The sequence below is a fragment of the Simochromis diagramma genome, unplaced genomic scaffold, assembly GCF_900408965.1.
Source record: "Simochromis diagramma unplaced genomic scaffold, fSimDia1.1 OVJJ01000321.1, whole genome shotgun sequence".
Classification (NCBI taxonomy): Eukaryota; Metazoa; Chordata; class Actinopteri; order Cichliformes; family Cichlidae; genus Simochromis; species Simochromis diagramma.
Window position 1 is genome coordinate 6,370,546 of NW_024386772.1, and position 13,667 is coordinate 6,384,212.

General features: G+C 38.5%; 1 protein-coding gene across 1 annotated transcript; it reads right to left on the reverse strand.

Moving 5' to 3' along the window:
- Window positions 1-2,308: 2,308 nt before the first annotated feature.
- Window positions 2,309-13,027, reverse strand: itgb3a (integrin beta 3a). The gene is made up of 15 exons (XM_040045329.1): window positions 12,766-13,027; window positions 11,661-11,746; window positions 10,991-11,195; window positions 10,481-10,733; window positions 10,172-10,334; window positions 9,712-9,873; window positions 9,529-9,624; window positions 9,352-9,441; window positions 9,103-9,237; window positions 8,593-9,022; window positions 4,466-4,688; window positions 3,962-4,062; window positions 3,609-3,725; window positions 3,054-3,220; window positions 2,309-2,672 (listed from the first exon to the last, which is right to left on the reverse strand). Exons 1-15 carry the CDS (start codon window positions 12,899-12,901, stop codon window positions 2,607-2,609), a joined length of 2,430 nt encoding a protein of 809 aa, XP_039901263.1. The 5' UTR covers window positions 12,902-13,027; the 3' UTR covers window positions 2,309-2,606.
- Window positions 13,028-13,667: the final 640 nt, after the last annotated feature.

A 13,667-nucleotide genomic window follows, 5' to 3' on the forward strand; every position in this document is an offset into this window, starting at 1 on the left:
GGGGTGGCTCAAGAGTTTTGTACAGTACCATAATTCCACTATTTCTGAAAGCAACATGTAACACAAGTACTGAAATTCAAATGCAATCATTTCTTGTTACTTTTGATTAGCATGTAATTACTGTGGCAAACACTGAATCATTTTTAACTCATTTTCATCAATCATTTTCTGCAAGACAGCAGGGTGTTACTTCACAGCGTTTTATTCTCCTAGTTTGTAGAGCAAATTTTACTCACGCCTAGCTGTGTTGATACGGGGATCACTATTAATCCTACCGCCTGTGTGACATCACAGCTTCACTAATCCTACATTCAGGTAAATATAATACAATAGAAGCAAATAATAAACATTCAACATTTTGTAACAGCTAAAACTGCATATAATGTTAGGCCAATTGTAAAGTTTACCAATTTTGAAATAAGCCAGAAGTTAAGATATAAACCTGCACCTGCATGTGGCTGTGAACAATTGAATTACAAGTGGGATAAAGTATCTAACCCGTTTTCCTAATATATGAAAACACAGTAAATTCAAACAATATATTGTTTATGTAAGGGTTGTAATTTTGTAATGTAGTGGTTGACATATTTGTCAGGCTTACCTTTTGACGTGTATGTGCATTTTGTGTTTCCATGTTCAGACTGCTTGTAGGGGAGAGCTGCCTTTTGTTTTGTGATCCTGTTATGGTTATAGGTTGTATATTTTGTTTCCTTTGGAGTTAGGTAAGTTTCTTTTATTTTCGTATCAGGGATGTTTTGTTTGTCATGTTGCCCTTGTACCCTCAGTGTGAACCAGAACTTTAACACTAGCAGACCATAAACCTTTGTTTGTTTGTTTTTTTAATAATACCATTTTGACGACTCCTTCATTGTTTTAACTTTATGTTAGTCCCTAACCCCTGGACTAGCCTGGGGACATAACAAAGCCAGGATATTGAAATACTGAATGCAAAGCAGTTGAAAGCAGTACTGGGTAACAATTTGGATACTTGTAGTGATGACAGCAATATGTAGATAGAAGAGAAGTATATCATATTGCATGAACTGCATACTGTAGATATGTGAAAGAATATCCTGTGTGCTTCAAAACAGGAAATGTTGACTGACTTGATAGCAGATAAGTTGTTGCAGAATATAGTTTCCAAAACACACATCACAGTGAAACTGTGTGCATGATCATAGCTAATTCATTATTAAAGTATTGCATAAAATCAAGTGACTATAGGCTTATTTTCTATTTCTTTGTGCAGGGATTTGATTTTCTTGCAATGCCTCCATAACAAAATCATTTTATTATTTTTCTTCGTACGAATAGAGTTGGGAGAAAACAAACAAAAACAATTAGCTCCTTGCTGAAGAGTGTATGAGTGAATGTTTATTGCAATTTCAATTTTCTGTTTTAAGTCAGATCTTAATAAGCAAAAAATATATGTACATTTTTCAAAGGAACACACAAGTGACACACAAAAGTTGCTTGAATATTTGTGTCTTCAACTTAACCGCTAACAACTTTAGAAGATGTGAAAAAATGCAAACATCCTGAGAGAACCACGAATGTAAAACCAAAATGTACGTCACATTTCAGAGAGGCTAAAAAAGTGTGGCACAGTGGTGGTCAGTAGAGAACTGAATCAAATCAGAATTACATTTACAAAAGCAAAGGTACAACAGAGCACAGAATAAGTTATATATTTTACAAAAGAAAAAAATATATATAAAAAATCCCCAAAAGCACCAAAATAGAAGAAAATCTTTATAGAATTATGCTATAAGATTATTGAAGTGGCAATTTCTTTTTTGCATTTAACCTTCTAAGACACAAACTTTTTCATAGCATGCATTTTTAATTGCTCTTTGCTATTTGGGCTGATTGGGACCTGATGAATGTAAAAACAAAGAATTATGTGATTTTATTTTTTACCTGATTTTTGTTTCTGGGAAAAATGAGATCCACATATGAGGACATTCACTTTAAATTTTGATAGAACAGTGGAACTATAATGTCCTCGTAAGTGGATATCAGGACCTTGTAGAGCAAAATTTAGTATTTTGGTCTAGAAAACCCAAAATGTGATGTCCACATATGTGGACGTCAGGTCCTAGGAGGTTTAAATACAGCGTACATCCCAGACGTCACTATAAACTAGATCTGCAGTAGCTGCATCCTTGCAGTTTCGTTGCTGCTACTGTTATAACTGACTATTAGGAAAAAGGAGAAGTGGTAATGGGTGTACAGAAATATTCATCTTAAAAAATATTGCAGTGGTGGACACAATACCACAAAAATGAAAAACCACAGTAACAACCAATCTCCTTTTCTTAAATGCACATTTAGTATTTTAGAATACACCAGAAGTGAAACAGTGTAGAAACAGAATGACTAAGAACACAGCCATCTGTTCTTTATAACAAAACATTTTGTTTTGTTTTTTCCTTTTATATTATGTACAATCATTACATCAAGTTCTTGACCACATTAACTGCTTTTTCAGCTACAGTAGCTGGTCACATGACAGTGTACAGTATGTTCATTTGCAATCCATTTCTGTGCTGCTACATTCCCTCTTTGTCGTTGACCCCTGAGATTTTCCTCTTGGCCATTAGTCGTTAGTTTCCCCGATATGTTACATTGGTAAAGGTGGAGGTGGCTCCTTTGTACAAAGGATTGTTAGCCTATGAAAATAAAACAGTGGTGTTTACTTCAGCTCCATGGTGATATGTAACATTGCCATATGCAGGCTAGACTAGAGGGCAGATATATTCTGTTATTACAGTGTATTGGCATTACTTTACTTGTATTTAGAAAATCACTTTTCAAAACAAAGTTACAAACAAAGTAAGTGCTGAACAATAATAAAAGCAAGTAAAAAATGAATATCATGGAAACAATTTAAAATTCAAAAGAATAAAGAAAAAGAAAAAAGACCCTATACATATTCATGTTTGGGTCTTAAAATTGAAAAAAAAAGATTTGTTAAAAGCACTAGAGGTTATAGAAAGCAAAACGATATTGCTTTTGTTGTACTCTGGTGTTTCAATGGAGTTATTTCTCACCGTATCCCATTTGGCTTTGGCTCTCTCCTCCTCAAACTTGGCAAACTCTCTGCGATCTTTGATTGTGACCAGCAGCTTCCATATGAGCAGGCCAACAAGGCCCAGTAGCAGAATGGCTCCAGCCACTGACATCAGCACCACCAAGATGTCAGCACCAGGCTGGCACTCTGACAGACATGAGAGAGGGAGAAACTGAGCTAATTCACAGTTTTTGGCACCATGTTTGCTAAGAAATGTAGTGCAATCAGAAGTTAAGCAATCAATGCAATCTGGTGAGAGACATTTCACAATTATTTGAAGCATCAATGCAATGTGTCTGAGTTTCTGTGGTGTGGGAGAGTGTGGATGTGGGTAACTGGCTGATCATGTGTTCTTTAGATAATAACACATTACAAGATGCACACACTGTTCCCCTGTTGCTATGGCTGTCCAGAAAAACAGACTGAAATGGAACTCAAGCACACACTATTCTCCCCTAATAATGTGCCTAAATTATAACGCTCAGTTCTCTGGCAGTTTAAGAATCCCATAAATGCACACAAACTTTCACAGTACCTGGTTCTTTCACGACGCTCAGAATGGATTTGCCGGCAACATCTACATAATACTGGAAGTGCTGCACGCAGTCGTTCTCATCTTTGTACGAGCAGTTTACTCCATTGCGTTTTTCCGCTTGTGTGGGACGAGATCGTGTGAAGATGAAGAACAAGGTAATACATTATTTTAAGGTATGTTTATGAGACTAAAGTATCGAGCAGTCCACAATACTCTTTGACCACAATGTTTTCATGAGGCCTCCAAATACTTTTAATTTTATTATGCTCATATGATCTGAAGCAGAAATACAACATTACCACAACAGGCCAGGATAGCAGCAATAAAGAGACTAGAAATGGTGGAGTTCTCACCCAGGTTTTCCACTACTTCAATTTCATCGGTGCACATTCTATTACAACTGTTGTCTTTGATGTACTGTCCTCTCTTGAAGTGCAGACAATCGACACACTCCCTGCAAAAACAGTAAGTGGTTCACTTCGTATGCATTCAGCGGACATCACACATTACATCTCTTATACATGATAGCGTCTGCACTAAAAAATATGTAGGAGTAGTTTGTGTTATGGAATGTGGAAAACGTAAGCAAACGTGAGTTATTTGCAGAACATTATTTTGCCAACAACAGGTAGGGCCCTGAGAAGCCAAGTATGCTGTCTACACATAGGGATGATTTGATAATTGTTCAATAAGTTGATCAATCACTTACCCTAAAATTAAACAAGATATCTCACTAATCCAGTGAAATTGTTTTTAGGGTAAATCAATTTGTCCAAGGAAAATGTGTCTACATTTGGTTGAAAATTACAAGTTCTCATATGATTTTTCTGTTGTTTTTTCATCTCTGATTAACTCACTTTTTTAGCGTGCAGGCATCAGGGCAGGTGGGGCATTTCTCACAGGTGGCTCCGTAGGCACCAGGCTGAGTGCAAAGGCAAACTCCACAATCACAGATACCCCGGCTGCTGCACAGGAAACCACTGCTGGACATGCAGGTGTCTGTGCGCGTGGTGCAGTTGCAGTTTTCTCCTTTCCATCCTGCGTCACACTTGCACACCCCACAATCACATTTCCCGTGACCTGAAAGAATTAAAAAGAATGAAAAGCTAATTCTTTGTGGCAGCATTGTGATGCAGGGTCTAACATGGTAGAGGCACAGCAAAAAGATCCTGGGATTAAATATAGGTTTCAGCCTGACTGGCTAGACCTGGGTAGGTTCATTTAGGTCAAGGTGTGACTGTAAGGCGTGCACGTTTCTGTAAAAAGACAGTGTCATTTGTGGTATAAAGTGAGTTTTTGGTAAGACTATAAAAGTGCTCAAATTTATTCTGTAATACTTGAAATCAAAAATATACAGTTTAAGTGCACAACTACAAGAGGGACACAAACCTACAAAATACTACTTGCATAAATATAAATGAATCTGTGTGCACATTTGTCTGTGTGTATACTTACCTAATTAGTGTGCTTAGATAGGATGAGTGTTATTCTTCATGAAATGAATGCAAGGTCACTTCTTTGAAGGAAGTGGAATTAGAGAGTGAGTGTTTGAAAGAGAGATAAACCTTTATTAGACCCACTCGTGGGAAATTTGTTAGAAAAATGACCAGAACTAGCATGAAACAGTAGTACATGCAGAATCCAATTGCTAAAACGTCAGTTAAAAATTACGAGAAAATAAAGATGAAATAAGAAAGAAGCTCAGAAATGAGCAGAGCTGCTGTAACAGGCTGCCGCACATGGGGGGCCCCAGAAGTAAAGAGTGTATGTACTATGTTTTAAGTGATGTGGTTTTATTCCTTAATTGTTTTAGGTCTATATTTAGGTCTTCATTGTCATTCATTGTAAAAAATGATAACTTTGCCTCCTTTGTCATGACCTTTGCTTGAACTGTTTTGTTTAAATAATAAAAAAAGACTAGTCAGCGTTTGAAAACAATCATCTGTTTCAGATTTCTTCCCACATCATTTGAATCTTCCCTTGAAAATGCTGCTGTGTTAAGCAATAACTTGGTAGCTGTTTTTGCATCTGAATTACTCAGCAATGGGCGTCATGCATTTCCCTTAATCATCCCCACTGTGAGAAGGGCAGAAAATGTTCTATTGTGAAAGTACAGTTTAATGATTCCTGATCCCATCGGCCAAGCAGGCACACAGAGTGACACAAACATCCTCAGATGTCGTGAAGCACAGAAAGCATGGAAACATCCAGTCATTTTAGGAAGCTGTCATCCATTTCCTGAGAAGATTGGTTGGTGAGCTTTTCTTCCTGCATTACTGTGCAACACCCCACATCAGCACATTACACCACCTTGGATATTATTGCAGAGCTCCAGCGACAACAGGGTAGGAAACTAAACTGGCATTGGATGATTATGAGCCAAGCGAGTGAGTCACAGTCCATCTGGATCAGACAGGGGGAGTGACTAGTGCTGAAAGATCACAGAAGGTGTAAGGGTAACTAATTCCAGAGCTCAAAACAAATCAACAAAGCTTCGACAAACAATTCCACCGTGTTCACCCTGTCAGCTGAGGCTTTTCTTTTTAAAATGCGTTTTAAGCAGGGCCGTCCGTGTTAATGGTTAACAATTTCACATATAAAGCCCGGCGGTGGAGTTGTTGTGTAATCTTTCTCAGTAACTCTGTCAACAACATAAGAGCTGAGATATGTATAAAGGCTTTGGAAACAAGAAAAATGCTTTGAGTCACAAGTTAGTTTTTGTTTTTCTCTACACAACACTTAATAGGAGTCAGTATTTGTGCTGCTTTCATTAACTGAAAGATGATTCACAAACATGAAAAGGGGTTTTTAGTTTTACATCATGCTCATTTCTTTGTGAGCAAGCACAATAATTCAGTCAATTAAACAAATCCCAGAGCACAGGTTAATAGTGGGGCCACGATAACAGGACAAGGACAGGGACAAAGACAGAGTACTAAAACATAACCTTACATTGTTGGAGAAGAAGCGGAAACAGAATCAAGTGAAGTGTACTGATGAGGAAAGGTAAAAAAACAAAAATCAGCAGAGGAATGCAAACTTTGCTGTAGTCTCCTCCCTCCTATTTGTGCTCCCTGGGGCTGTGCTTGCTGGCTCCTGTTCTTGAGCCCTGAAACAGCTTCATATCAGTAGGAGATCTGCACACCCACAGGGAACGTCACAGAGATTTAACTTTTTTTATGCCCTGTGTCGTGGTAGCTTCAACTAAGATGCAGCCAAGGGACACTCATGCTTTAAATACCACTTCTGCACACTGCGGTTTAGCACTAATGCTCTATAGACTGACTTACACCAGTACTGGCTTTGTGTCTGCAAAAGTTAATCTCCCTTAAGAAAGAACCTGTGTGAGCATTTGCCTTGTTGACACAAGTATGTCACATTTGGATTTCAGCTTGGCAATGTAAGTTTATTTAAGGTAAAACTTGATTCCAGAGGATGCATGCCTAATTTGGGGCTTTCATGTCATATTTCTGCACTTTACTGAAAATTACAGTGGACTACTAACTGTCTCAAATTTCAATAATATACTTTAAAAAATGTGGGTGACTGACTAACATCTCTAAAATGGATTTTTCTTACACGTCCTGTAATGAAAGCTGACAGGATCTTTCAGGCTAACTTATTGTGTCTGAATGCACTTTCTTATAGCTCCATGAACTTTGCTTGTAAGTACGTGATTCATGGTATTCGCGTCCTCATTACCGTAGAAAGAAGAGGTACCTCAGTAACACAAGTCCGTGTACTTGACATGTTTACTCCAAAGTTTGAGTAAACACAGAACGAGTACTAACCCTAATAGGAAAAGTTTCCTTATTTCTTTTAAAGAGCAGTTTCCTGTTCTACTATTAGTCATACTCCTTCTTACCAATCATAGAGCCAAAATGCTGCAACAATAAATTACTCAAGGACAAAGCTTACTAAAGTTTTATTATTGTAATTGAGTAACTCTGTAGTGAGTTGCACCAACTTGCATTTGGGAATGATAGAGATAGCAATTGCATATCACAAAAACATAGCAGTAAATGGGTGTGTTCTCTGACTGGCCTTCTACAGAGCACAGACATAATATTTGCAGGTCTGACAAAGCGTTGGTCATTTGATAAGTATGATTGCTTATGTTTAATAATTTTGTACTAATTTACATGTCTGTTATAAGCAAGAAAAGACTGTCTTAATGATGGCACAGGAACTTTAAGTAGCCTAGTTTTTTGGCTTATCTACCTATGTAATAGGAAAACTATGTAAACCAACTGAGATATGTTTATATACAAAGAGCGAAAGGAAGAAAGCATACAACAAAGCCTCAGAGCAAGGAAAGAAAAGGGAAGAGAAACGTCATTTTTCCTGCTCTTAGTGAAGAAAACAGCTTTTAATATGATATAATATTATCTTGTGTATCTTTAGTGCCCTGCAGGTAGTTCAATGCCCGTGATTTGATATTTTCAAAAGCTGACTGAGTGAAGGGGGATTTTGTGTAAATCCCCAAATCAGCATGGAAACATAACCGCAAAATTAAGAAAATATGCTTGATGTTTTAATAACCTGGACATTTTTGCAAAGTCTCTAGAATTTCTCTAGATCCTTACTACAGACTTTTTAAATGTCATGATTTTAGAATAATATACTTGCACATACCACTGCAGGTTTACTTTGATCGACTACGGATTGAGTGTCACGATGACCTGGATGTGGCCGTGAAAGGCCATGTGTATGACAAAAAATTGTTTTTTTGTGCTGTATGTGGTTGTCTGACCTAAATATATTGGGTGTAGCACGTGTGTGTTCCTCTTGGTTCTTATGTGAAGCTAAAAGCTTTTTGCACCTTGATGAAGCAATGTGTCTTGATTTTGCTCAGGAGGAAATTTGTTCTGTCAGTGAAGACTGATATTCAGTTTGTGCATCAGGTTTTGTGCTATTGCAAAATGTTAAACTGATGGTTTAAGATTTGACGATAAAAAAACAACAACAACAACAATTTACTCACCAGAACACAGAGCTCCTTTAAAGCGCAGACAATTGAAGTCATCGCATTGACAGTACTTTCCCCACACCTGACCAAACTCTCTTGTATGACACGAGCACTGTCCACACAGACAGTCGCCTCTCCCACTGCAGATTGGGCCCTCTGGTTCCCGGATGCAGTTGGCATTATCAGATGGACTGTAGTCTTCAAGTGAGCACTCGCAATGCGGGCCCAGCCGACCTGGGTGACACTGACAAACACCACACCTGAAGGTCCCGTTGCCGTTGCTACAGAGGGGGCTGTTGGCTTGTGCCTTTGCCTCACACTCACAACCACAGGCAAAATCCACCGTAACCTCAAGGGCATCTTTGAAGCCAAGAGGTTTGATGGTAAAGGTGCGACTCTTCTCCTTAGGACAGCTCCGCAACTGAGCCTCAACACTGAATGACACCTGAAGAGGAAGAAATGCCTCTTTGATAGTCTGTGTAGAAATACTGGATGCATACTGAAGATTCCTGAACCGTTACTTACTGTGTCTCCAATCTTGAGGCCAGTACAGGACTTAATTCCGGGGATGACCTCTCCATTTAGACAAGTGGCGTTGAAAGAAAGATTTAACTCCTCTGGGACATTCAACAGCTCCAGCTCCACTTTAGACCGAATTTTCTGCTCAGATTAAAGGTATAAATCACATATTGGTTCTAGTGTACCTTTACAGATCAAATAGACAACATTATTTTGCAAATTCTACTTGTCTTTCCAACCTCAAAAACTCCTTACCGCATATGCCTGCTCAATAAGCTGAATAACATTCCCAGAATCACCAGACAGAGTTCCCACGGTTGTGCCTGGAATAAGCTTACTGTATTCCTGGCAATAGAGACATGGTGGTAAGATAGTGAAAGTTTTTTACAATAGTAAATTTATCACGTGACACAAGCAGTCCATTTTCCTTACATCGTAAATTGGTATCACTTCGTTGGTCACAGCAAAAACTAAATTTATGTTGTTTGCGGTCATTTTTTCCGTTAAGAGCCCCAAAGAGGGATAGTCCTGGAAGACACCAGAAGAACATAGTTTGGAAAAGCAGCACTTTGTCCAAAAACATTTAAAATTATGCATTTAACTGTCTCTCTTTACCAGCACTGTAGATTTGTTGTAAAGATTGTCACTATCAAGGTGACACTCTCCATCATTCGGTTGGACAACACCAGCTATGCGCGCATCCAGAGCAATATGAGTTTTGGCATCAGTGGTAAACACCAGAAGATGTGACGCATCCGGACGCCAGCCAATCTTATCCTAATTATGATGGATACGCAAATATAATATAAAATATAATATAAAAAGTTAAATATACCATAAAAAAAAGATAAAGCATACAGCAAATGTATAATTAAGTTGAAAAAACTACCAATATGTGTTAAAAAAATTCAAAAGGAGCTGATAATAGAAAAGTATATGTTTAGAGACGTATGTGTATATAACATCAGCTACTGTAGGAAAAGAAAACATTATTTTTCTTTTCCATAGGGTCATACTGTGTTGCAAAATCTCTGAGGACGTGTATCTGTAGTTGACATATTTATGCTATTTATACCTTGCACACCACCGCCTGCATGACAGCATCAAATCCACCCTCTGGAGCATCCCTGTTTCTGGATATCTGCTGTTTCCTCACCTCCTCAGTGAAACGAGATACCTTCTCTGTCAGTGACAGCACATTCTTGAAACTGAACTGAGCCTGGCATTGTACACCAATCCTGTTTATATTAAGCGTGAGATAGTGGGAAAGTGAATCAGTGAAAAAGGAAAATCAATTTCAAGTTGCTAAACACATCTGGTAGAAAAATCTCCACCAGAGCTCCTTATCTACTTTAAACCTAACAACAGCCTGCATCATACCTACCCATAGCACGGATTACTGATTGCCTGTGAAGGAAAAGTGTACATGTATGGGGACATAGTCTTGTCCACAAAGGCCCCAAACCCCATATGCAGGTTGCTTGTTTTTTTGCCCATGGCTGCAGCAAGATCATTGCCCAAGGTGACGAGGCGAGCCAAGTCATCGTTCATTGAATATGAGAGATCCATCAGATAGTAGAGGTCCACGGGATAATCCTCCACCTGTTTCACAGACACAGTGAAACGTTTGGCATCACCTGAGAGGAACAAGAAGAGGACCGCAGGGTTGGACAAGGGACAGAGGATAAAACTGATTAACTACACAGCACAATTAACTCAAAAGGTGTCTACTACCAGGAGAAAAAGATGTAATATTAATATCAGTTTACATCCGTCATGCTATTTCTACATGTAGAACAATAATAATGACTCTTTATGGCCGGCTGCATAATGGTGCTGTTGCATGTATCTTCTGATCTTTATACAGATGATATCTGGTTGGGTGTTAACATACCCAGTCTTAGAGTCATCTGGAGTTTTTGAGGCTTGATCTGAGTAACATCTTTAGCTGTTCCTGATGCCTTGTCACTAAGCGGCACATCCTGCTGAATAGTGAGGGTGCTGGAGGGAAACTCCAGTGACGCTGCGCTGCATCCTTCTTTCAGTAGATTCTCTTTTAGGTCACAGCGAGATTTGCCAGATGCCCCTTTCCCAAACTCCTGAAACAATCACAGCCATTCTGTTGGGCCTTTTGCATTCATTAGTTACTTTAATGTATATAATACAACAGTAAGTGGCTCCATAGTGTAGTGGTTTATACATTTTCTTAACAAACAAAAGAACCCCAGTCTCCAGACATTATGATGAATCCCTTTAGGCATCTGGATGTTAACCCCCCCCCTCAACAACAAAAACAAAAAACAACAACAAGAAAATTGCCAAACAAATAACCAATATCTGTGGAGGTGCCTGTCCTAGCTATTTGGACGCAGCAGGACAATTTTCTCTTAATTATGCTTGAGAGCCTAGGGTGTATATCTGTGTTGACTATGTACCATGAAAAAGCTTTAGAGGGTGATGGAATGAAGCAAGCTGGTGGGGAATGAGATTTCAGTTCTAACTTGCTTCACTGAGGAGTGAGGGGGAGGAGTGAGTAGAAACCGTGTCTATGTGTGTGTTTTTACCTCCTGAGAACACCATGCACAGCTCGGGTGAACAGCCAGACACTGTTGACATGTTGTGACCCCTCGTGATGTGCATATATTGGAATCTGTGAAAATGACACCCAGAAAAATGTAAAAATACATGCAATACTATAGAGTATAGTGTCTTTCTAACTTTCCAACCAGTTGGTATACATTGTTGACTGGTTTTACACGAAGTAGCACTAAGATGCTACTTAGCTCTTCTCAGATACTATAAGATTCTAAGTGTTTGATAGAGTCTAAGAGGATATAATTAAATTCTTCAAATTGAGTTGAATGTGTAAAAAGTTAGAAGAATAATGAAGTCCACTCCCTTTTCAGTGCATTCTCTTGTGAGGCCTTTGGGTGTGGCTGATTGTAGATTAACACTGAAACACGGTCAGCAGTGACAAGTTTGTTAAATGTGAGCTAAAGTAAATGATCTGAGAGAATAAGCATTATATAAAAACATGACCTAAGTTCATTCAGTTCATAAATAAGTGCCAATAAGTAATTATAGTCAGGCATAGTCAAAGATCATCTCATGTAAATGCACTTGCTTACTACACTCACCTGATTGTATGTTGCTTTTCATTCACAAAACTTAAGTTCATTCATTGATTGGCTTTGTTTTGTAACAAGTAAAAATGATCATCAGTGAAATCAAAAGTTAGTGTGAGTGCTAAGGTATTTAAGTTGAACTGATGACAAGTGAAAAGAAAAGAAAAGAAAAGAAAAAAATATTAGTTAAGTTGAAATAATGAGCGTTATAATGTGGAGTACAGAGAAGCCAGAGCAGGTCACCTTCCAATGGGACACACACCCGACTATTTTCACTCCCTTATAAGGAGAGGTGGCGAAAGCTACGAGGAAGCAGCGCAATTACAGATCCTACAGCAGCGCCTATCTAGTTAAGATATTCAGCTGCGGTTTTATTTTTCCTTTTCAGAAAATTGTAGGCTATTAAATAACTGTGATCACACGCACGTGTATCGACTTTATGCTTCGCGGAACTTTCAGAGACATGAGACAAAAATACACATCGGCAGGTGAAAAAAAAAAAAGCCTAAGGCTGAATAAAATATTATTAATTAAACCATCTTACCGCAGACGTTTGATGCTGTGGACAAAAGGAGAACCAGTATAGCTAGACGGTCTGTTAAAGTCCCCATGACTGGACAGCAAATGAACCGGGATCTGAAGTGAGTCGTATGTGTCTGTGCAACTTCACGCTTCCTCATTCTGCATGTTGGGTCATAACCCACCGCCTAATACTGTAACAAACTCCCATCCACAGTGTGTACAGTATTTGTGCCTTGACATGTTTAGACTGCTCTCTTAGTTGTTTGATAACCATCGGTGCTGATGGATTACCTGCAGGGTTACAAGAGCAACGAGTGTCGTCAGAAATCACGCACACAAATCCTTCTTCATTTCGCAGAAGTAGAGAAAGTGACTCATCGGACTGAAATTAGGAGTCTTTGTACCTTCTAGAGACATTTCTTAAGCAGGTCTGCAGAACTCTGAAAGCTGTGGCTCAAACAAGTGATGAAATGAAACCGTGATTAGATTTTGAGAACATCAGCGGTTTGGCAACGCTTCATAAGAAATAAATACATTTTTAGTTAAATATTGCTTTTGGTGGAAATGATATGAGGGACGTCAAAGAGAATTCCATCAACAGAATAAAATAGCTCTTCACTGTCGTTGTACACGTGCAACAAAATTGCGCTAAATGATGCTATTAGTTTAATCACTAGATTATTATACTCTAAGAATGGTCAACTTTTGCAAAAATGCCTATAAAAAAAAGAGTTCCCACCAGAATGAATGCATTATTTTATCACTTGCGAGTGTGAGCTTACAACATAGACTACAAATGCCTATTAGTCAGAAACCTGAACTGCAGTGGCAGACTACAAGTTTAAGCTTTACTCATTAGAGACCTGTGATTAAATAGAGCTTGTATGGTGGCTTGCTGTGAAAACCTCAGCTGGTGATTTGTGT